The sequence below is a fragment of the Protopterus annectens genome, chromosome 11.part0 (genome assembly GCF_019279795.1).
Source record: "Protopterus annectens isolate FY-2018-M chromosome 11.part0, PAN1.0, whole genome shotgun sequence".
Taxonomy (NCBI): domain Eukaryota; kingdom Metazoa; phylum Chordata; order Ceratodontiformes; family Protopteridae; genus Protopterus; species Protopterus annectens.
In genome coordinates, this window is record NC_056745.1 from 1233966890 (window position 1) to 1233992678 (window position 25789).

The following is a 25789-nucleotide window of genomic DNA, read 5'->3' on the forward strand; positions in this document are numbered from 1 at the left end:
TGTATTCCTGCATTTCCAAGGATTGCAATCACAGTTTTTGGCATTTCATCAGGTGCCTATAACAACCAATAGTGGAGCCATTTAATGACCTTTGATGTGGGACTTCCATGTCATCAGCCTTGACTGCATACTGTGAACTCAGATGTCAGCTTTGTCATCTAGCTTAACCTTTTGGAAAAATAGGCAGGCATTACATCTATTCATTTGCATCTGCCTTCTGCCACTGCCAAGCTGAAGTAATCCTAATCAAAGTTTGAAAGATGCTAGCCATCTTCCTACTCAGACAAATCCCAAATACCTATGTTATCCTTGCATAGTATTAAACTGTTTTTCTACAGCACCTTCTTGCTTGACCTGCTATACTGTACAGCATCAGGCTATAATTATAGCCATTATTTCCCTGATAGGCATCCAGCCCTGTGGTGTGGGGTTTGGGACATTTGGAACATAGTTATGGCTTCAACCCTCTGCACAACAGAGTCTGTCTGGAAATAGTCATGTTTCCTCAGTCTTATCACATTCCCTTTAACCCTTTAGTCACAATAATGCAAATAATATGTGGCTGTGCTGCCAACTACTCTGCTGCCTCGTGCAAATGTAATACATTTCTTCTCTTTAACTGGGTGCTGTTGTTCTTCTTCCCTCACTTTTTATTAGATATCTTTTTATAGAAATTGGCCCCACACACACACACACACACACACACACACACACACACACACACACACACACACACACTCACACACACACACACAAAATCACGACTTCTCTGTGTCAGATCTATTCCTCTTACAGTTTTGTACTTAGATGTCTGAACCCCTCCTCTCATTGATTATGCCAGAAATGTCCACATTATCATCTTACTTCACTGCCTGAAGCACCCTATCTTTCCACAGGCACCTTGTGTTGTGTAATACAACAAGACATCCAAGTAATTTCATTTTTTTGTGGGTCAGATTCGAAAAGACTTGCTCTCAGTGTGAGTGAATTACTCCTGTATAAGGCCTAATTACATAGCAAGCTTATACCAGGGGGGGGCAGATACAAAAAAACTTGGCCTCAGTGAAAGCAGTTTATGCCAGAATATTACATCAGAGTAATCCACTTAATACTGAGAGGAAGTCTTTTGAAATCTGAGCCTGTGTGTTTCATTGCTTACCTGGCTGCCATTTTTCTCAAAGCTTTTCTCTCTTCTTTCTTAGTTTAATGAAACAATCAAAGATGTATACTTTTCCAATTTCTGCTTTGGAACTGTTGCCCTATTTAGGCTGAGATGTTTCCCCATTGTATCTGCTTTGCATTTTATAAATTTATTTCCATGCTGTAGGTGTTCTTAAAGAATTCTGTCATGTTATTTTTGTCATTGTACATTTACTTTCCTATCTGGTAAAGAACTACTGCAAATCATATCACTTAGGTGCTGTATATATATATATATATATATATATATATATATATATATATATATATATATATATATATATGTATGTATAGCTAATCAGTGGGAGTAAGCACTAGGTAGCCTATCTACCACAAGAGGAGTGGTTTCTGGCCCAGAAATTGGAGTATATTGAACGTTTGGGCAGTTTTTCTATATCTTTCAATGTTCTGGTTTAAAAGGCCGAGTTTGCGCTTTTCCCGGCTTTCCTGTAACTAGTCTAGTCCAGATAAAGATTTACTGTATCCAGAACTGTATGTAAGCTTCTGAGCCCACCAAGCCTTTCTGTGTTGGAGGGAAGCCATCTAGGTTATCAGTGAATGTGATAAACACTAGGTAGCCTATATACCACAAAAGGACTGGTTTCTGACCCAGAAATTGTAGTTTATTGGCCATTTGGGCAGTTTTTCCATATCTTTCAACTTTCTGGTTTAGAAGCCTGCATTTGTGCTTATTTCCCACCTTTCCTGCAACTAGTCTAGACCAGATACAGATTTGCTGTATCCAGGACTGTTTGTAAGCTTCTGAGTGGTGCCAAAGTCTGCTCTTCAATTTTTCCTTTTGATCTAGTAGTTCTCTCCTCTCTGCACTTTTACTAGCTTATTAGTCTAGCACTTTACCAGATTTCTTGTAGAAATTATTGTAGCACACAAAAGTGCTACTAGCACTAATTGTTCTACAAGGAAACAACTCCAGTACTTATTATTAATGCCCACCCCTCCTGGCATGTCTAAAGGTCAGTTCCCTGTGCTTTCTCCTATTAACCTGGTAAACCTGGGCATCCTGAGGCAATGCAGAAACTGCCTCATATATATTGACAACCCACTCCTCTTACCTCCTCCCAAATAGAATGCTACATGTCACATCTATTGAATATTACATTCCTGTCTGTTACTATTTGCTTACATATTGAAATATTAGCATGCCTGCCTATCTGAGTCCACATGTTTTAGAACCATGCATTAACCACTGATGCTATTGAAGATATCATATCACAGTTGTCAGAAATCATATACTTGAAGAAATTACTTCTGCACTGTGTATGAATGGATATGTTTTCCATAAAAGGAAGTACAACACTTGGTGGATCTTATCCCTTTCAAAATGTTACCCCTATGTTGAATTGTACACATTAGATATGATGCATCATGGTTGTCAGGAATCACACAATTGAAGAGATGACTTAAGCAGAATATTTGAATGGATATATTCTTCCTAAAAGGGAGTGCAAAATTTGGGGGGTCCTGTTCCTTTTGTGAATTTTACCCATAAGTTGAATTGTACACATTCAATATGTTGGATAAGCCATTCCTGTTTGCTACTATTTGCCACTGCACTCATAGTAAGGAGACATTACTGGATTTGAATCCCTGCCTATTCCACATACACTACAGCTGTGCATTAACTGGTGATCCCACAGTATAAGTTGCATCATGGTTGTCAGGAATCACACAATTGAAGAGATGACTTAGGCAGTGTGTTTGAATGGATATGTATTCACTAAAAGACTTGGTAAACCTGGGCATCCTGAGGCAATGCAGAAACTGCCTCATATATACTGACAACACACTCCTCTTACCTCCCAACACTCAGAACTGTGAGAGATGCACTTATATAGCCAAACTGAAAGCCATGCACTCTCCAGTCAAGACCGGAATAGCTGGTGAAGAGGAGAAGGTCAACACTTACACCACACCACATGGAACACATAGCTCTCCAGAACACACACCAGCACTGCCTTCACATAAAAACACTAACTGCAAACCCACCTTCATGGAGGCTGTCAATAAAAATCTATCCAAACAGCAGAGACCTCCAAGGCAGAAACACACTAGAACATTACAACACAACACTAATCACAAGATACATAAATCTCCTAAACAACATGCCACTCAACCAAAGCCCCCAAGACAAAACAGTATGCCCAACACACTAGTCATAGATGACTCAATAGTGAGGCACACTGATGTCCCACTCACTACTTTGAATAAGGAAAAAGTAACAGTCAGCTGACTGTCAGGATCCGACAAATAACTCACGCATTCAGGTCCCTCAACAACAGGTACAAATATGACTCTGTCATTGTACATGTGGGTGTGAATGACCTGAGACATACCTGCTTGGACTACATGAAATGAGACATTGAGGTGGTCTTGGATTATGTAGCCCAGGCGGGTATGACCCTAGCCATGAGCAGCATCCTACCATCACCCAGAATGATACCACAGTACAAGCAGAAAATGATTGATTTCAACAATTGGCTAAGTTTCTGGTGTCATTTTAAGGGGATCCAGTATCTGTCTGCCTGGGATGACATGACTGAAATACCCCGATGCTTTGCCAGAGATGGCCTGCATCTGTCACTCCTGGGATTCTGCATACTGGCCAAGGCTCTTGCCATCCGTATAGTGCCTTTTTTAGGCGGTGTTCCAAAGAACAAATTACTATGGTAACAGTTACAAACAAATGCAGTCTGAGGGTCATGCTGCTCATTACTAGAAGTCTAAATCTCAAAATGCACTCACTCAAAGCACTCATTAAAATGGAAAACATCGACATTTGTGCCATAACAGAGACCTGGCTCAAGGCAGCAGAAAGCACCCCTGCACTACCAGGCTATAACTCATTCCATGCCTTTTGGCCCCAGAACTTGGACCGAAGCTCCAAAGGTGATGGTGTTTCCATATTCATAAAGGATGTGCACATCTCCAAACTGGTAGCCCAACATAACACATCTGAGATACTTCAGGTGCAGCTAACACTGGATAAGACAGAGATTCAGGTTGTAGCCTGCTATAGATTCCCAAGCATGTCCCAAGACTCACACTCCATGTTCCTAAGGACCCTGGAAAATATTAGGGTCCAATCTAACACTCTCATACTGGACAACTTCAACTACCTGTCCATTAACTGGGAAAACTCCACCTGTACCAATACACTTGCCCAACATTTCCTGGAATTCATTAATTCCAATGCCCTAGACCAGCTCATTCTTACCCCCACTAGAGGTAGCAACATTCTTGACCTGGTCATTACTAACATGGGTGACCATTGTTCTACACCAATAGTTAACTCCTCCCTGGTTAGATCCGATCACAAACTAATCACCTTGGAAATCCACATCCCTACCACCCCCCCCCCCCCACCACTGCAAAGGTAATCTCCATGAAAAACTTCTCCGAAGCTATCTTTGGACTCCTAAAAACAGAGGTGGGTAACTTCACAGCAACCATGCAAATGGAGGTCAGTTGCATGACTGCCAAATCATGCACCAATGTACTGTATGAAGATGTACACAAATGCATGGATTTTGTCATACCCAATGGAACCAAGATGCTCTCCTCCAAAAAAAGTAAGCCAATCTGGTGGTCCCCTGCCATAAACAAACTCTACAACAGAAGGAGGAAAGTGATGCAGAATAAGGCAAAGTCCCAAGACTGGAAAAACTCCCTTATCAGCCTCAACAAAAAGTTGAGATCCCTCATCAAATCCTCTAAGTCTAACTATGAAAACAGAATTGCAGCAGATAGTAAAGACAACCACAAGGCCTTTTATAGTTACGTAAAGAATCTCCATGGCAATACCCAGATTTGCTCTGAGCACTGCACAATGGTTTCTCCAATACCAAGCCAACAGATATTGGCCCATATACTGGCCGATAGATTCAGTGCCAACTTTACCCCTCCCCCCAAGGGACCAGTCACAATACCTGTAGATTGCCAGGCACCCAGTACTACTGCTGCACAGATTAAAACAGCATCGTCCAAGGCCAATAATACAGCTTCTATGGGACCTGACTATCTCTGGCTGTGTTCTACATGAACTACAGAGTGAACTGGCACATCACCTGTGTACCCTGTTCAATCACAGCCTCAACTCAGGCTTTGTCCCTACCAAATGGTGCACTGCTACAGTCATCCCTCTCCACAAAGGAGGAGCGAATATAGAACCTGGGAACTATCGCCGCATTGGCCTGACAAGTCTGATATGCAAAGCTATGGAACACATCATCATGGCCCTAATAAATAAGGATATAGGGAATCTCCAAACTCTGGATCCCACACAGTTTGGTTTTGTGAAGGGTAGATCATGCCTGCTCAACTTGGTCAACTTCTTTGAGTCGGTAGCCAGAGCTGTGGATGAAGGCAAGGTGGTTCATACAGCCTACCTTGATATGGCCAAGGCCTTTGATACCATTTCCCACTCAGGAATCATAGAAAAACTCACTAAGCTAGGCATTATAAGGCGTTATAAGAGATCTGGGAACACAGGTTGACAACAACCTCTCTTTTGACCACACATTGCCACTGTGGTCAGAAAGTCCTTCTATGTGACACATCTCATTACTAAGGATTTTGCATCCAGGAAGAAAGAGTTCATTGTCTCCTTCTACTCTTCCGTCATTAGGCCAATCATTGAGTACAATGCCCCATTTGTCATATACCTCACTAAACACCTGGAACAACTGGAGAGGCCACAAAAGTACCTCACAAAGAGGATCCTAGGTCTTAAACATTTGTCCTATATGGACAGACTAAAAAACTCCAACTATTCTCTGTCTCATATCGCCACTTGACTTACAAAGCCATGTCTGACCCAGCTCTGTTAGAAATGCTACATCTAAAGAAATCCCAATCCCTCCACAAGACACACTCCAGAGACCTCCACCTCATTACCGCAATCAACAGAACATGCTAGAGGGACAGATTCATAACCAAGAGACTGCCCATGCTATGGCATAGACTTCCCATTCATGTCAAGCAGAGCACCTCACTGTTTTTCTTCAAGAGAAAGCTTAATGAATGGATGGGAAATAGAAAATTCACCCCAGAGATCACTCCAGTGGCTTTACTTGACAGAAGCACTGCGAATTAAGGTCGGGTGGCATGATGCCAGGGTAATCCTATGTGCTAGGCTTGTAAAGGCTCCAGGGCCATTAGCCTAGTACACACCTATGAACCTACATATCTATATATATATATATATATATATATATATATATATATATATATATATATTTATGTATATATCTACAGAAGACAGCAACAATAAAAGCAACTACAATGCCTTTGCATGAATCCCTGTAGAAAATATCTGTGATAAGTTAGTTTACCTGCCATGTGTGAAGATTATCAATGCTTGAACAGCTTCCATTTTTAAAAGGTCCACTCCCAGCTGTACATTCCATTAGGTTTTGCAAAGTGTGTACTATGACCTGCACTGCAATATGGACCTTATAAGTATAGCGCAGGGTACTCATATCAAAGAATGGAAGGTCTTTTGTCCTAAGGTCCTCATAGCCTGTACAGATGGCCTGGTTCTCCATTTGGTCTCCATATTTTGATTCATTGTTATTAATATATGTCCATTTGCATCCAAATACATGCTCCCAAAATGTGTGAATAAAAATATCATTTGGATTTGAAAATGGATGTAGTTTAAGAAGAAACTGTTTAAGGCCTTGTATTTCTCCAGGCCACACTGAAAATATGATAGTGCCATTCAAAACTTTAAAATAGTTATTCTCTGAAAGCATTTCATGGAGAGACCAAGGCTCGCTGGCAAGCCAGATCTTTTCAGTAATATTCTGTCTTGCAATCTCCTCTACTAGAGAATACATATTGTACTGGAAGAAGTACATCACAATACCTTTTGCTGATGACTCCTTTATTACCTTAGTAGTATGTTTGATGCGTTTCTCAGAGTAAACTGTTGACACCATTTCAGAGAAAGCAATACAGACTCCCAGTTTAGCTAATTCCTCCTTTACCATCTGGCTACCATAAGCCCCATAGTCTGTTTCTTCAGCAACAATTCCTACCCATGTCCATTTGAAATATGCCACAAGCTTTGCAAGACTCAAACATAAATATCTGTCACTTGGGTACACTCTAAGGAAAGAAGGAAAGGTCTTTTTATCACTCAAAACAACGGCTGATGCTCCATATGCCAACTGTAGTTGAAACAAAAGTCATTGTTTTAGTATGATATCTTCATTTTCATTAGTTTAATAATTTATTTTACTGTTTAATCATCATCATTGTTTAAACACATTGTTCAGATGAGGGTTTAGTGAATAATGTAAATTTAAAAGAAAATTACTTTTATATTTTTAAAACCAGATTTGCTGTTCTAGTGGCTTGCAAATTATGCAGCATGGTTGAGTTTTACTTGCCATTTGATTGGCTGTGAAAGTTTCTCCATGTATCATTTGCATAACCTTTATAATATTTAAAACAATTTTATACATACAAACTGAGAACTGAATCACAACATGTGTCAATCTATGCAAGAATTAACAATTCCCATTGTTAAATTGTTGAAAACTATCGCACATGTGTAAAATTCCATTTGGAAGAGCAATATTATTTCCTAATTATAACAAATAGGTAGTGCATAGAGTGTGGTGATTGTGCTCTGATATCATGAAAAAGACAAACCAGGTATGTGCTTCTGTAGTGCAAGACCTGATTTTAAGAGTTGTTAAGCATCCCTGCTTCACTTGTTAAGATTGGGTATCATACTAGGCCATTAAATCTGCCAGTGCACACCAGCAAATGACAGTGGCAGAATTAAAAACAAAATGCTTTCTGTTTGCTGTCTTTGCCGGTAATCTGTACCCAACTTTCCTGAACATAAGACATTGAATTATGCTTCCTTTCTGATACCGTTCACAAAATGATTTATGGCTTTGAAAGCTGCCAAAGCACTTAGCTCTTTTTTTTTGTAACTAGTAGTACATGGAGCAGATAAAGCTCAATGTACTACAAAGAATTATGATTAAGTATCCAATCATAACCTTTTATTATGTGTTCTCAACATGGATACCAAGATTCACCTCCTCAGTGTCACACTTGAAGACAATTTCTTGGTATCCATGGCTCAAACACATAATAAGCCTGTTACAATCAGAGACCCAGTCATAATCCTTTATGTAGTGCATGCTGCACAGTGACTATGCTCCTAATTAATGAAACAGATAACTCTATTAAGTATGTTTTTGATATAAAAATGTGCTTAACATAACCTTGTTAAGCACATGTTAGTGTATAGAGCATAACATTTATCAGTGTCAGCCACTACAGAAAAGTGGCAAGGAGCTAAGCATATTTAAAATGTGTTAGACCCTTTTCTACCACACTTAAAAAGTGTAGCAAAGTGTCTAATAGCCTTTAAAGACATTCCTTCCATCATAGCTCAAAACTATCTCTGATTTTCCAGATCATCTATTATTTTGCTTCATATTTTTGCACAACCCCTCATAAAAGTTTTAATTTTCTAGTAAACCACTGAGGATTACACTTCTTCTTATTACTCAGAAAATGTTTGCAAGACCTGTTGTTTTATTAATCTTCTATGTGAATTAAAATGAAATTTAAGAAATGAGCAAATAAGTTAAGAGACATACCTTCCTCAGATGGATACTTCACCTCTGTCCAATATGTTTGTATCAAGTGGTACCCTGTCATTCTGAAAAAAGTGAATATATCTCTTTGCACAATAAAATTTATATTTTTGGCGGTAAGTGTATAATGGCCTTCAAAAGCATTCGAAGCCATAAAACACTGTAGTACCTATACTTTTTTCTGTAGCAGATGATATATGGGGCAAATAAAACTCTAAGCACTATAAAGAATTACGACTGGGTCTCCAACAATAACCCATTATATTATTATCATTATTATTATTATCTATCTATCTAATTTGCATGTATGTCCCCCTGGTAACAATACCAATACTCTTGAAAATTTACTTAGTTACCTCTCTACCCAACTACCCCAGGAGACCATTGTACTGGGTGACTTTAACATCGACTGGTCCATCTGCAGTTCCCCTAACCCTACTAATCACATAAATTGGATTCTCACAAATAATAACCACTCCTACTAGAATCCACAAACCTAGCAGTAAGGAAACCATGCTTGACTGGATCCTTATTAATAGCCACCCTGAACCTTATACACCAGGAACCCTTCCTGATGATATCAACGACCATATGCTTACCTACATTATTAGACAAAAAGTCCATATCCCAACTACTAATAATTTCAAAACCTCCCGCTCTAAAAAATTATTTAATTCAGACAGCTTCCTAAACAAACTACAAACATGTGACTGGTCACCAATGACTCATCTTGAACTTGATGAAGCAGTGACCTACTTTAACACCAAATTTCTTCAATTCCTAGATTACCATGCACCTTATCGCTCTTCTAGAATAAGAACCAAATCTGCCTCATGGCTCACAAAACAAACTAGGCAAAAGATGCTCCTCAGAAATAAAATCTGGGCTAAATGGAGAGCCACCAAATGCCCATCAGATTACCTCCACTTTAAACAGTTAAGAAATGTCACCAAGAAAGATATTCTTAGAGACAAAAAAGACTTCTACCTTCAACTCCAACAAACCAGTCAACAAACTCCACAAAAATTTTGGTCTGGGATAAACAAACTTCTTCAGTCAGGCCACTCTACTACTCCTTATTCAACCAAAATAACTCCAACCAGATTCCTGATGCCTTTAATAACTACTTTACAGAAGCCATTATAACCCTAACCAATTCTTTGCTTCCTTTTACTGCTTCCCCACTAAATACCTCTAAGATTTCATCTCCTACCTTTCAAATACAACCTGTACCTACATCTCTCATCTGTAAGCTCCTTCAAAAATTGAAACCTTGCACCCCTTCTGCTGACCATCTCCCAGCTGAATACCTACAAATTGTCGCAAAAGCCATAGACTATCCCATCTCTATCCTTATTAATAGAACTATCTCAGAAGGCAAAATCCCTACCATATAGAAAGTATCCCACATCATCCCTCTACATAAAGGTGGATCATCTATTGAGCTTTCTAACTTTCGGCCTATTGCCTTACTCTCCCCAATAGCTAAGGTAATGGAAAAATGTATTCACAATCAACTACTTAACCACCTTCTACAAAATAATCTATTGGCAAACTGCCAACATGGCTTCAGGCCATTCCATAGCATGACTGCCCTGTTATCCTTCACTGACTCTATAAACAAAAATCGTAACAATAACTCTTTTTCCTCTGCACTATTTATTGACCTGTCAAAAGCCTTTGATATAGTTAATCATAACTTACTTCTAGACAAAGTAAAAGCCAATTCACTCAATCCACAAGCATTACAATGGTTTAGGTCTTATCTGGAAAACAGACAGCAAGCAGTACTTTGGGATAACAATCTGTTTACATTACTTCCAATAAATATTGGAGTACCCCAAGGCTGTATCTTAGGTCCCCTTTTTTCCTTATTTATTAATGATCTACACATAAACATTCCACAAGCCACCTGAATTCAATATGCAGATGACTCTACTTTCATCTGTACAGCTAAGAACATAGCCTCTTTCCAGTCCCTCACCCAAACTGTTTTCCATAATGTTGAAAATTGGCTTATGCAACACTGCCTCCTCCTAAATCCCAAAAAAACAAAATTACTGCTCTTTACTCCAACTCATAAATCACCTCATCCATTCTTCTCAATAACCTCTACCAATGCTACCAACATAACCCCAGATACTACAACCCGCCTACTAGGTGTAACAATTGATAATTGCCTCAACTACAATGACCACATTAACTCCACTATAAAGTCTGTTAATAAAAAACTTGGTACCCTCTATAGAATTAAACCCTTCCTTACCCCTTCTGCCAGAAAAAACTATTGCCCAGACCCACCTTATTTCTGCCCTTTTCTATGCCTCTGCTATATATACTAACCTATCTAAAAACAACCTCTCCAAACTTTCCACCTGTTATAAAAGCATAGCTAGATTGATCACTTGCTCCCCCTTTAAAACTCACCACTGCCTCAACCTCAAATGACTGGGATGGCTAGAATTACAGAACCATATACTTTGTCAACAATTACTTATCACTCAAAAGATCCTATACCACCCCGACAACACCCCTATCCTCACTAATATGATTGCACCATACAAAAATCTGGCTACACTACGCTGTGCTAATAAGCTCCTAGTTTCCTCTATTAAATCTAAGAACAAAGCTGGTGACTCACTTTTCTCAAACACAGCAGGTAAAAACTGGAATCAGCTTCCTTCTGAAATATCAACCCTTGCTTCTACTTCTCTATTTAAAAAACATCTTAAAGAGCATCTTAAAACTCACTGGCTATGTCCATGTGCGAAGCCAGACTGATATCTCTTTCCCCTTCCTGCTCTCACCCCTTTCTCTACTCCTCTAATCTATGCCTCTAATTCTAGTCACTACACTTTCCTTCATAGTATGAGGATAAAATAAAAGGGTTTTCTCTCCTAATTGGGTCTTGCTCAAACTTACTATTGTGTTTAGTATCATTTTTCTTTTGACCAATGTTGCCTCTGTACTGTGATTTTACATGTCTTTTTATATATTGTAAACATTGTCACTGTTCATGCTTGGAGCTTTTCTCCCCGGGCCTCTACTGAAAATGGACATATATCCAGTTAGATTAGACCGGTCAACAAATGTAAAATAAATAAATAAATATATTATTATTATTATTATTATTATTATTATTATTATTAAATGCTCTCAATGTGGAGGTCACAACTAATCTCTCAAGCTTCTCTTCATTCTACTTCTGAGGTGAAAATTTTGACCTTCATATCTTAAGCATATAATAAGTAGGTTAAGACTGCAGATCTGATGATAATCCTCTGTGAATAAAATATGTAACAAGCCAAGACTCAGTTTTTTAAATATAGAATTGACCATAGTTCAATTATGCTTAAAACCTGTGAATTTAACAGCAGCAGTATTAGCACTGCTGAATTCTTGAATTTATAAAGAATAAATATTAACAGCTGCAGTGTACTTTTAAAGGGTCTATGTTAGATAATCGAACTTTCAGAAGTTTGACTATCATATGGTCGACACCATATGATCGAACTTTTAAAAGTTTGAACATCTAATAAAAAAAAATAAACTACACAAATAACCTACCTGATTGTTTTAAGCAAGGGAGGGACAAGCCCCTCCCGGCACCCCTCATTGTTTTAAGCAAGGGAGGGACAAGCCCCCCCCCCGGCACCCCTCATACACCCCACTCTTTAAATATACCAACTCTGAGATCACACTACAGTGCAGAAAAGAGAAATCTTCCCATTTCGCGCTGTATGGAGATCTCCGTTAAAACATTCAAACTTTCAAAAATTCGATCATATGGTATCGACCATATGACATTTGAACTTTTGAAAGTTTGTTTATCTATTATAAACCCCTTTTGTGGCAAACAGTTTTTTAACCTTTGAGCTAACTAAATTTATTTGCATATTATGTGATATTATATGACTACATTACATTTTTTTTATTAAAAAGGAGGAAGCTAAATAAATAATTCAAAAGGGTTAAAGCTATATTATAAAAAGATGTGTAATAAAAAAGACACATAAAAATCTGAAAAAATAGTTCACTCAGAAAAGTATAGAAAATGTAATCAAAACTGAAATGATAGTTAAGAGATTTAAAAGCAAATATAGTAAAAATTGTGTGACTGCAGTTGAAGAAAATTACAGGTGTAGCTCTTTGTTATTAAATCAAATCTAGAATTCTGGACAGTATTACAGTGGAGTCATGTAACCAGAAACTGCTTCTGAGGCATCCGTGAAAAGGGGTACATGTCCAGTGAGCTTACCCAGTTGACAAATAAATAACAAAATACATAAATTATAAAAATCATTTCAATGAATAAGTTTTGTTCACCTGATCAAGATTTTTCCCCAGTCATTTCAGATTGCTTTCAAAAAGTTACATGAAAGAAATGTTGTGAATAATAAGTCAGATACAATAATATGCTTTGTGGGACTTGATCCCCGTTATATTTTTAACTGAAGTTAGGCACAGCACTTTATAACTACCTGTAATAAAGCTAGTAAAGTATTATAATTTAAGGCAGTATTGTCTATGAAGTTTGGAAATAAGCTTTAATCCTCCTTATCAATACCAGCAAAATAATAATGAACAGCACTACGATGCACTTAATGTAAAATTCTTGAAAGAATAGTTGAATCACTTGTCAGTAATGAAATAACAAGGACAATTTTAGTTAGGAACCATATGACTTTCTTACAGGCAGTCTATCTTTTCTGGATGTGGCTAAATGTTATGAATATGATTCAACAGCTGTGGATAAGGTGCTTTTGCATGTTGTCACTCTAAATGCAAGGTACAGAGGAATTGGAGGCCAGTGCAGACTGCATAAAGGGGCAACATTGCCGGCGGGTAGGGAGGACATTTTTACATCACTTCTACTTAATTATTACTGCATAATGCATCCGAGATTATCGGTTTCTGGTTACATGACTCCATTGTAATACTGTCCAGAATTCTAGATTTGATTTAATAACAAAGAGCTACACCTGTAATTTCCTTCAACTGCAGTCACACAATTTTTACTGTATTTGCTTTTAAATCTCTTAACTATCGTTTCACAAACTATTACCTCCCCCACTAGAATAAACAAAACAAATAAAAAAGAAAGCACCTTGGATTGGATACTTGGCAATAATCAACCCCACACTTATGAAGCAGGAACCCTCCCTGATGATGTAAGTGATCATTTTCTAACCTATATTATCAGGCTCAAAGCCAATCCACCCACTCAAACCATTACTAGAACAATTAGAACCAAGAAAAACTTCAACTTGAAGCTATTTCAAAGTGAACTAAAAGCATGCAATTGGTCCCGCTTAAAACACCTTTCTCTTGATGAAGCTGTAGATTACTTTAATGCTAAATTCCTAGCCATACTCAACCACCATGCCCCCACTCGGTCTATTAGGATAAGAACTAAATCTGCTCCTTGGCTCTCTCAAGAAACTAAGCAAAAAATCCATCTCAGAAATAAAATCTGGAACAAATCTCGCTTAACTAAAAACCCTGCTGATCACCAACACTTCAAACAACTGAGAAATGAGACTAAAAAAGCAATATTGACCGATAAAAAAACTATTATCTACAATCTCAGCAAACTCACCAGAAAAACCCACAAAAGTTCTGGGCAAACATTAATCAGTTACTTCAGCCCAGTCAATCTATCACACCCAACCCACAAGGCACAGATAAGGAGAACCCCAAGCAAATTGCTAATGACTTTAATTCCTTTTTCACTGAAACAATTCAAACTCTTGCCAGTCACCTCTCTAGTCAAAACGCAACTATATCTAATTCTAACTTAAACCCACCCCCCATTTCTTTTCCAACCTGTCCCAACAGCTTATATTCTCTCCCTCATCCAAAAACTGAAACCATGTACTCCCTCTGCTGACATACTACCCGCAGAATACTTATAACTAGCAGCCATATCCATAGCCTACCCTATCTCCATACTAACCAATAGAACCATCACTGAGGGATACGTCCCTAAACTTTGTAAAGTCTCCCATATTATTCCCCTTCATAAGGTAGGAAATTCTACTGAACTCTCCAACTATCGCCCCATAGCCCTACTCTCCCCCTTATCTAAGATCATGGAAAGGTATATCCACAAGCAACTGCTTGACCACCTTCTCCAAAATAACTTGCTCTCTAATACCCAACATGGTTTCAGACCTTGCCACAGTACCACCACTGCCCTCCTTTCCTTTACAGACACCATCAACAACAAACGTAACCTTAACACCCTTTCCTCTGCACTTTTCTTAGACCTGTCCAAGGCTTTTGACATGGTCAACCACCAAATACTCATAAAAATTCTTCAATCTCTCTCACTTGACATTCTACCTATTAAATGGTTCAAGTCCTACTTAACTAACAGACATCAAGCTGTACTCTGGAACTCCACTCTATCTACCCATCTACCAGTTAACATCGGTGTCCCTCAAGGGTCCATACTGGGTCCTCTCCTGTTTTCTTTATTCATAAATGACCTCCACCAAGCAGCTCCCCTAGCTACATGCATACAATACACAGATGATTCCACACTTATTTGCTCAGCCACAACTGTATCAGAACTTCACTCTCTGACGCAACATATATTTAACTCTGTTGAACAGTGGTTTACACAACGGTGTCTCCTACTTAACCCAAAAAAAAACTAAACTCCTCCTATTCACACCTACCAATAAATCCCCCCAAATAGACTTTACAATATTATCTAAAAATGGCACACCTATATCCCAAGATCTTACTACCAAACTGCTAGGCATCACAATCGATAACAACCTTAACTTCGACACCCATATCAGCAACACCTTGAAAACTATTAATAAAAAAATAGGCTCCCTTTACAGAATCAAACCCTATCTCACTCCAGCAACTAGAATAACTATTGCCCACTCCCACCTAATCTCTTCCCTTCTCTATGCCTCACTCATATTTACTAACCTGTCAAAACATAATCTTATGAAATTAGAAAACACCTACAATAGCATAACCAGGATTGCTACAGGTAACCCTTTCAGAACCCACCACTGTATTAATCTAAAGCAACTAGGCTGGCTTGAATTTCAGCAGCAGCTGAAAATTAATCAACTAGCCATCGCCCATAAAATACTGTATCAACCTGCCAAAACACCTATTCTATCTACTCTTATTTACCCTTACCATAACCTGAAGTCTATAAGATCTGCACACAAACTTCTTGTAAATATTGACAAAGCAAACAACAAGGCTGGAGATTCCCTCTTCTCCAATACTGCTGGAAAACACTGGAACCTACTTTCCTCTGAACTATCTACAATTCCCTCCACAACTCTATTTAAAAAGAAACTTAAGCTCTTCCTCAAAACACAATGGTTGTGCCCCTGTACTAATCCTGACTGACTATCTAGCTCCTGATACACAACTCAATCCTTACCTTTAGAACCCTGCATATACTTCATCCTATCATCTAACAATATTTCTCCATCATAGCATTAATTACTACTAAAAAAAATGTTTTACTACTAGATGTATTACATGTACATTATGCTATTATTCTTTCTGAATGACTACTTGAAACAGTACTTGTACTAATCAAGTCTAATTTACTGCATTTTTATACTTTATTAATATGTGAACAGTTATTATCTATTTCTTTATCTTTTTTTCTCTTTTACTGTAAATGTATCTGCATTTTAAACATGTATTTCTTTGATGTGAATTTATTTTAACTGTTTGGAGCTTATCTCCCCGGGCCTCTACTGAAAATGGATATATATCCAGCTAGACTAGCCCGGTCAACAAATGTAAAATAAAAAATAAAATTATCCAAGTGCAACTATCTCTGGGCAAGATCGCAATCCAAATTGTAGCTTGTTACAGATCCTCCACCATGCCCCAGGATTCCCACTCCTCATTTCTTGATACACTGGAAAATATTAGGGTACAACCCAACACCCTAACAATGGGCGATTTCAAATACCCCACCATTAACTGGGAAAACTACTCATGTACCAACTCTTTTGCTCAACGTTTTCTGGAATTCATAAATTCCAATGCCTTGGATCAACTTATGCACCCCCCCACCAGGGGCAGCAATATCTTAGACCTGGTCATTACCAACATGGGCGACCGGTGTTCCATACCAGAGGTCAATTCTTCGTTGGTCAGATCTGACCACAAGCTAATCAGAGGTTCCAGGAACAAACAGAACAATGGTCATTACTACAAGAGACAATGGGGAGGGGGAGAAAGAGGTACAACTAACATTCTTTGCTTTGAAAGTGATTTGGAAACAAACATTGATTCTGCTTTAACAACTGATGTTCAAAGACATAATAACTTTAGTGACAACAATGTAGAAACTTGTAAAATAATTACTAAGCATGGTTTTACAGTGTATAACTTTAGTGCACTGAATATTAGCGATGTGCATTTTGAACTTTTTAAAAGAGGTTTCTCATTTGTTCCTGATTTCAAATATGACATTGCTGACATGTTGATTAGTTTAAAATGTTTTATGAGAAAATTAAATTTCAGATTATTTTACAAAGGTCAGTTGAATATTGATTTTAATCAGGACTCTTTAATGAGAAAAGGAACTTGTATGCCCCCAAACAACTCTAAGACTTTAATATTTGAAAGAATATGTGAATGTGAAATAAGAAAAGTTTTGGCAACTATTAGCCATAAATATGAAAACTTGACTCCTGAGGAAAGAAATATTCTTACCAGCTTAGCTAGTGATAAAAATCTGAGATTTATAAAGCCCGACAAGGGTGGTAGGCTGGTTGCAATGACTCAGATAGATTATGTCTCCAAAATGTTTAATATACTGAATAATAGCCGCGCATATTCAAGGGTGTCTAGAAATGAGCTAAATAGAGCATATATGAGAAGTGACTATTTTCTTTTTGATGTTCTGTTTCAAGGCACTATAGATCAAAATGTATTTGGTTATTTATGTGTGGACAATCCACAGTTATCTACAGTGTTCGAAATTCCCAAGATTCACAAAAATCTGTATGATCCACCATTTAGGCCCATAGTTTCAGCTCGAGGATCCAAGACGGAATCTCTGGCAGCATTAGTTGACAAGTGGGCCAATGTCATGGTCAGGGAAACTGACCACATCTTGAAGGACTCCTGGCACTGTTTAGGAAAGGCCTAATACTGTAAAAAGTGTAGGCAGCTATTCATTCTTGACTATTGATGTCATTAATTTATTTTCTGTAATTCCACACACTGAAGGTTTAGAGATGTTTCAGGACAGTTTGCACAAGAGCACAAATAAAAGCTGATAAAATAGTGTTCCTTACTGATGTCATGGAACTTGTTCTGAAGAACAATTTTTTGAAGTTTGAGGGTGAAATTTATCACCAGATATCAGGTGTGGCTATAGGGGCCAAGTATGCCCCCATATTTGCCAACCTTGTACTCCTAGAATGGGAGAGGAAATTTGTGTTTATATCACACTTTTATGACAAAATTGCATTATACAATCGTTTTTTGGATGATTTACTCATCCTATGGCAAGGGACTGAAGATAAAGCTGATGAATTTGTAGAATATTTAAATTCTACAACTGATATTTTTCGGTTTATTAGTACATGGAAACCTGACGAAATTGATTACTTGGGCATTAAAATTGTTCAAGAATGAAATAAATCAAGAATTATGCAGCACTATCTTCAGAAAAAAGACCTATTCCAATAGCTTGTTGCACTTCAAGAGTTGCCACCCACCACACCAGTTGAAAAGCATAATAAAGGGCCAAATGGTGAGATTATCGGGTCTATATTGCAACATTGAATGCTTAAAACAGCGAACATCGAATGCTTAAAACAGCGAACGATGTTACATTGACACGTTTTCAGCGAAAGCTGAAAATGTCGAATCCAAAGAACAGCGATTTCTTTCCTAGGGAAAGAAATCGCTGTTCCAACCCCCACAAAAAAAAAACACATTACACACTTCCAAACACATACACACATACCCAATCCTAATTATACCCCCTCAAAAACCAGTAAACAACTAAATATACATATGCACATAACCCAAACATACATTTAACGAAAAAAAAAAAAACAGTAAACATTTTAAACCATATGCACTTACCTTAACCCGCACCCTAACCCTAAGGTCAGTAACTCTCACACATTTACATAAACAGCTCCAAACACATACACACTTACCTTAACCCTAATTCTACCCCCCCAAAACAAAAGTAAACAACTGAAAACACATACACACATAACTCAACCATACATTTAAAACAAAATATAAAACAGTAAACACTTTCATACATATGCACTTACCTTAACCAGCACCTTAACCCTAAGGTCAGTAACTGTTGCACAATCACGCTCGGGAGCTATACTGGACAAGGCACCACACCACACTTCAGAAAACGGCAAAACAATGAAGCGGTCAAGTGACTTCTTTCCCAGGGAAAGAATTCGCTGAACAGCCGCTTTGCTGTTTTGCCTGTTCGCTCTACATGTGTCGAAGAAAACGCATTCGACATAATGTGTTTTCATTGTACTCACAGGCACCCGAGATTATCATGCTTTAATAAGCGATGTTGTGAACTTTACCAATTAACTGTATATTTTAATAGGGATGTTCTTTGAAAGGGGATATCCATTGAGAATGTTGATTAAAATTAAGAAAGAAATTTTGGTAAAAAGAAACACACCTTTTATCCCCATATTGAACACCACAGTTGGCCAGACACAAACCAGACCTATTGATATTACTACAGATGTGATGGTTTTGCATTACAACACAGATTTCCACAATATATGTTCGATTGTCAATAGATGTTGGGACACTTGTTTCTGTGAAGTGACCAAGGAACTTCTTGGCAATACACCCCGAATAGTTTACAGTAGGGGCAAAAATATTAAGAACATTTTAGAGGGGTATTTTAAAACCAACTTAAAACCTGCGTTTCATTCCCTTATGATGAAATGTGGTGCCTGTAAATTTTATAAGTTTATTAATGACAGGCCATATGTCACGGTAGGGAATTATGATTACTCTATTAGATGCCCAGGGAAATGTAACTGCAACATGATCATATTAGTCTATCTGGCTACCTGTGTGTCTTGTACATCTTTTTATGTTGGAAAAACTGTGCGCAGGTTAAGGGATAGAATTAATGAACATTTATGGGCAATAAAGAATAGGGATTTGCATAATGCTCTTTTTGTTCACAGTAACAAGTGTGTGAACTTTAAAAGGTTCATCTTTTCTGTGATTGACAAAGTTCAACAAAATGAGAGAGGTGGTGACATTAAATTAGAAGTAGCAGCAAGGGAAAGTAAATGGCAGATGAGGTTAAATGCCAATGTTTCACCAAGACTTAATGACAGCATATCACTGGCCCCTATTTTGAAACAAAGGGCTTGTTTAATTTGAACTAATATCTGTGTTTTTTATGTTCCACTTTTAGAATTATAAACTTTGATAGGTAATTGTATTTATATTTGGGCTTAGGCTTTTTTGTGTTAAAAATGTATTTTAAACAGTATTCACCATGTTTTTTACTATTTTTATGTTAGTTACTGTTTTAAAATCTTGACTTTTAGTGATATGCCTTTAGTTAAACTAGTTAATGTCTTGCATTAATTGTATGAAGAATGTGGATTGCTTGTTTATTTCACCTATGAGGGTACTTAAGCTGTTATGCTTGGCTTTTTTTTACAACTCTGATGACGCCAATGGAATCCAAGGTGAAAGCGCTTCGTTGTTGGTCAATTTGCTACTCTGTTTCTCATTAAAACAGTTTTCAGTTTCTAACAAAGTGTTGCTACTGTTTTTCTTAATTTTTTACAAGGTAATCACCCTAGACATCTACATCCCACCCCCACCCCCATTAGGAAAATCACCGTAAAAAATTTCTCCAAAGCCAACATCAGGCTTCTTAAGACAGATGTGGCAAACTTCACAACACCCATCCAGATGGAAAATAGAGGTATGGCTGCTGAATTCTACACAGATGCACTTTATAAGCACTTACACAAGTGCATGGATCGTGCTATCCCTAACAGAACCAAAATGCTATCCTCCAAAAAAAGGAGGCCAATCTGGTGATCCCCTGCCATAAATAAACTCTACAACAGAAGAAAGAAACTGCTGCAAAAAAGTGTAAAATCCCATGATTGGAGGAATTCCCTGGTAGCCTCAATAAGAAGCTGAGATCCCTCATAAAACCCTCCAAAGCTAGTTATGAAAACAAAATCGCTACTATTTCTAAAGACAACCACAAAGCATTCTATAGCTATGTCAAGAATATCAATGGGAGCACTCAGATCTGCTCTGACTTACAGCACAATGGCCATAAATATACAGAACCAACTGATATTGCCAACATCCTGGCAGATAGGTTCAGTGTTAACTTTTCCCCCCTCTCACCCCCTAAAGGGCCCATCTCTATCCTGGAAGAATGCAAAGTTCCTGTAATCACGGCTGTACAGGTAAAAAACACACTCTCCAAAGCCAAGAACACAGCATCCATGGGACCTGACAACATCCCAGGTTGCATTCTACATGAACTACAGAACGAACTGGCACCCCACCTAAGTACCATGTTCAGCCATAACCTCACCTCAGGCTTTGTGCCACTGAGTGGCACACAGTGACTGTTATCACACTCCACAAAGGGGGATCCACCATGGACCCCGGGAACTACCGCCCCATTAGCCTGATGAGCTTGGTCTGCAAGGCCATGGAACATATCATCATGGAACTTATAAACAAAGACATTGGTAATCTCTAAACTCTGGACCCCACCCAGTTTGGGTTTGTAAAAGGCAGATCATGTCTCCTAAACCTCATAGACTTCTTTGAAGCAGTCACCAAAGCTGTAGATGAGGGTAAGGTGGTTTACACAGCCTATCTAGATCCCGCCAAGGCTTTCAACACCATCCCCCACTCTGGAATTATAGATAAACTCACTAAACTAGGTATAAATCCCTATGTCACAAGATGGGTTGCCAACTGGCTCACTGACAAAACCCACACTGTGAAAGTAGCAGACTCCAAATCCGACTTCAGACCAGTGACAAGTGGAGTACCACAGGGTTCAGTACTGGGTCCTCTCCTGTTTGATATCTACTTCTCTGAAGTACAGGCTAACACAGAAGGTCTTTGGCTAATGAAGTTTGCAGATGACTGCAAACTAGGAGCCATAATTGAAACTCCTAACGATGTGGACATCCTACAAAAGGCCTCACTGAGACAGATGCCTGGTGTCAAAGCCATGACCTCAAGCTCAATGCCAAAAATTGCATTGTCATCCCGTTTGGTAAAGACTCTGTACCCATGAACTAGTACATAGGTGGTAGTCTACTTAACACCAAAAGTGTGATAAGAGACATTGGGAAACAGGTGGATAGTAGTCTATCCTTTGGTAATCACATTGCCACAGTAGTCAATAAATCTTTCTACGTGGCACACCTCATCAGAAAAGGTTTCTCATCCAGAAAGAAAGAGGTAATTGTTCCCCTCTGCTCATCAGTCATTAGACCCATTATAGAGTACAATGCCACCTTTGGTATGTACCTTACAAGACATCTACAACAACTGGAAAGGCAGCAGAAATACTTCACAAATAGGACTACCAGCCTCAAACAGATGCCTTACGCAGACCGTTTCAAAAAATTCCAGCTTTACTCTGTCCTCTGCCTAACATGCAAAGTTATGTCAAACCCAGAGTTGTTGGACATGCTCCACTTAAAGAAATCCCAATCCCTCTGAGCTACACACTCTAGGGACCTAAACTTTATCACCACAATAAACAGAACATGCTGGAAGGATATATTCCAGAGACTTCTCATACTCTGAAACAAACTACCTGTCTATATCAAACAAAGCTCCTCATAAGCACTCTTCAAGAAAAATCTTGATGATTGGATGGGAAATAGGAAATTCACCCCGGTGATCACTTCTGTGGCTTTGCTCAACAGGGGCACAGGAAAATAATTTTCTTGGGTGGTGAAAGCTAGGGTACCTTTTTGGCTAGGCTTATATAGACCCTAGGGCCAATAGCCTAGTACCTACCTATGAACCTAAATTCTCTGTTCTCACCTGCTGCTTCCCTCACATATTTACAACTAAAATTAATTAATGTTTGTTTTTCTACTCTCTTAATATTTGCATATTGTTAAAATTGTCAATGAGATCTTCTACCTTCTGTAATTACTCCTTGTTTAAGAATTTATTGCTTCATTTATTTATTTATTTATTGAGAATTTATTCATCCAGACTGTGCCTGCAAATGGTCTATTGTGATCACCCCAGTAAACAAATTAAAGTAATAAGTAAATAATGAACTGCAGTAGTTAGGCACTGAGTACCAGAATGTATGCCCATCTTTGACTGTATCATAAGGAGTGTAGTGAACTGGGATCAGACTGCACAGCATACCTGCATCAGCGTGCAGTTATTGCAAGTATACATGCACAATGAGATTACAGTCAATGTGGCCACAAACTCATGGAAACCTATTGCTTTATCAAGTCACAGCTCATTGCATCCATAGATCATCTAAATAATAAATTCTTTTATAGGACCTGGAGTTTGTAAATATAAGATGAGGACAACCAGAACAGAATTTATTTAAAAGCAGAAACATGACATTATAATTTCATCATTTTGATGTTTTATAAATGTAATGAGTTATGACTTGATAATATGATAAGAAGCTCAAACACACATATGCACATGTTTCTTGTGTTTATGACCATGGGGTATGTGTGTGTGTGTGTGTGTGTGTGTGTGTGTGTGTGTGTGTGTGTGTGTGTGTGTGTGTGTGTGTGTGTGTGTGTGTGTGTGTGTGTGTGTGTGTGTGTGTGTGTGTGTGTGTGTGTGTGTGTGTGTGTGTGTGTGTGTGTGTGGGTGTAGTATGTGTTTGAGCTGAAGGAATGGACCACACAGTGTATAACAATTTGACTTTTATTAGGTTCATAGGTTCATAGGTAGGTACTAGGCTATCTGCCTGATGGCATTTATAAGCCTAGCCAGAGTGTTTCGGCTTTAGCCAATGAAGTGATCCCAGGGGTGTATTTTCTGTTTCCCATCCACTCGTCAAGGTTTCTCTTGAAGAGTGTTAGTGAGGGGCTCTGCCTAATGTAGTTTGGAATTTTGCTCTAAAGCATGGGGAGTCTCTGTGACAGGAATCTATCCCTCCAGCATGTTCTATTTATTGTTGTGGCGAGGTTTAGCTCACTAGAGCGTGTGGCTCGCAGGGACTCGGATTTCTTTAGGTGGAGTATGTCCATCAATTCTGAGTTGGACATGGCTTTGTAAGTCAGGCAGAGATCACCTCTGAGTAATCGATATGCCACTGAGTACAGCTGGAGTTTTTTCAGTCCGGCTGCATAGGTCATATGTTTGAGGCCAGTAATCCTCTTGGTGAGGTACTTTTGTGGTCTCTCCAGCTTTTGGAAGTGTCTTGTGAGTTACATCCCAAGTGGGGCATCGTACTCTATGATGGGTCTGATGAGTGACGAGTAGAGGGGCACTATAACCTCTTTATTTCTAGATGCGAAACCTTTAGCAATTAGATGGGCCACGTAGAAAGATTTCCAAACTATGTTGGAAATATTGTGCATGAATTTGTACTATGCATCTCATTATGGCCAAGTTCTCCTTAACTTTCCATGTATCACATACCATTTCAGAAATGTCATTGGTTTAGTGTATTTCAAGGTCTTGGCCTTTTCTATAATGACATCAGCCTATGTTTGTTTGTCAGAGACATTACAGAGCAACTGTGATCGGGCTATATCAACTGCAGATTATGGGAACATTTATTTTGGTTTCTTATGCTATTCACAAGGTTCATGACCAGGTGTATGTATGCAGCTGTGTATGTGTATGTCTGGAACAAACAGTACAGAACTCTGATTCTGACAGTATAATCATGGGGCTGTATATGTTTGGGGATTGCCTAGTTACATTTTTGGATGTTTACTCATACTGGAAGGGGGAATTTAACTTCATGTGTATTATCTGCAGGATACAATGTCTGTTTTTAGTTGGATGTGACTTTGTTACAATACATTGTTAGGTGCCATCTTAAGTATTAAGTATAGCAAATGATGAATTGCTTTAGCTGTGCTGTTTGTATGTCCTTCTCATTTACATGGGTTCTGTGCAAAAACATAGACATGGAACATTGTAACTATGACAGGTCTAACCTTGGGACTTTTTTAGTTGTAAATCATATTTGGACTTTTTTGTGCATTTCCCAGAAAGTTCTACTGTCAAAAATTGACACACCATTTCATGGGTCACAACAGCTGGATTCCAACTGCTTGAACTCTGCCTGTTACAATCAGTGTAATGGAGAAGATTTTTTTCCAGGGCCCAAGCCACCATGCGATCCTCATACCCACAAACTTGTAAGTACCAACATCATTATTACACAGTGCTGGGAAAGGGGGAAAGTCCTAATAACAGTGCACAGTACTCTTAGGCAATACACTTTTTTCACTCTAACATGAGTAATCTAGTAATTTCTCAGTTATTGTGCTCCAGAAAAATACAGTGTCATTTCCAAGAATTTTAGTCTACATACTTTGAACAGTCAGAGGACGACACAGGAAGGATAAAATACAAAATTTATAAAGCGCTTTTCGTCAGGTTCACTGACCTAACTTCTTTAGATAACAACAAAGTAATGCATAGAAGTTTTTAAATACATTCAAGTTACATTCAAAAGTCATGTGGTAAAATCATTTACATAATAAATTACTAACAATTAACTACAAAAAGTCTCAATGTATTCTTTAAACTACCTTGCTTTTAAAGCGATAACCTCGCTAATAAAATGTTAAACCAAACCAACAATACTATTCACAACTCTAAATAATGTTCACTACTTAAATACTTTAAATAAAGTTAAAGACAATCCTAGTACTATTTATGCCTCTAAAAGCTCATAGTCAAGTAAT

General features: G+C 38.3%; 1 protein-coding gene across 1 annotated transcript in view; it reads right to left on the reverse strand.

Moving 5' to 3' along the window:
* The window catches only part of LOC122815049 (extracellular calcium-sensing receptor-like), a 156854-nt gene that overhangs the window by 67719 nt on the left and 63346 nt on the right, over nt 1–25789 (reverse strand). Inside the window, exon 3 of the mRNA XM_044087296.1 lies at nt 6552–7391. Coding sequence (XP_043943231.1) covers nt 6552–7391 — 840 coding nt within the window. The remainder of the gene's footprint in view (nt 1–6551; nt 7392–25789) is intronic.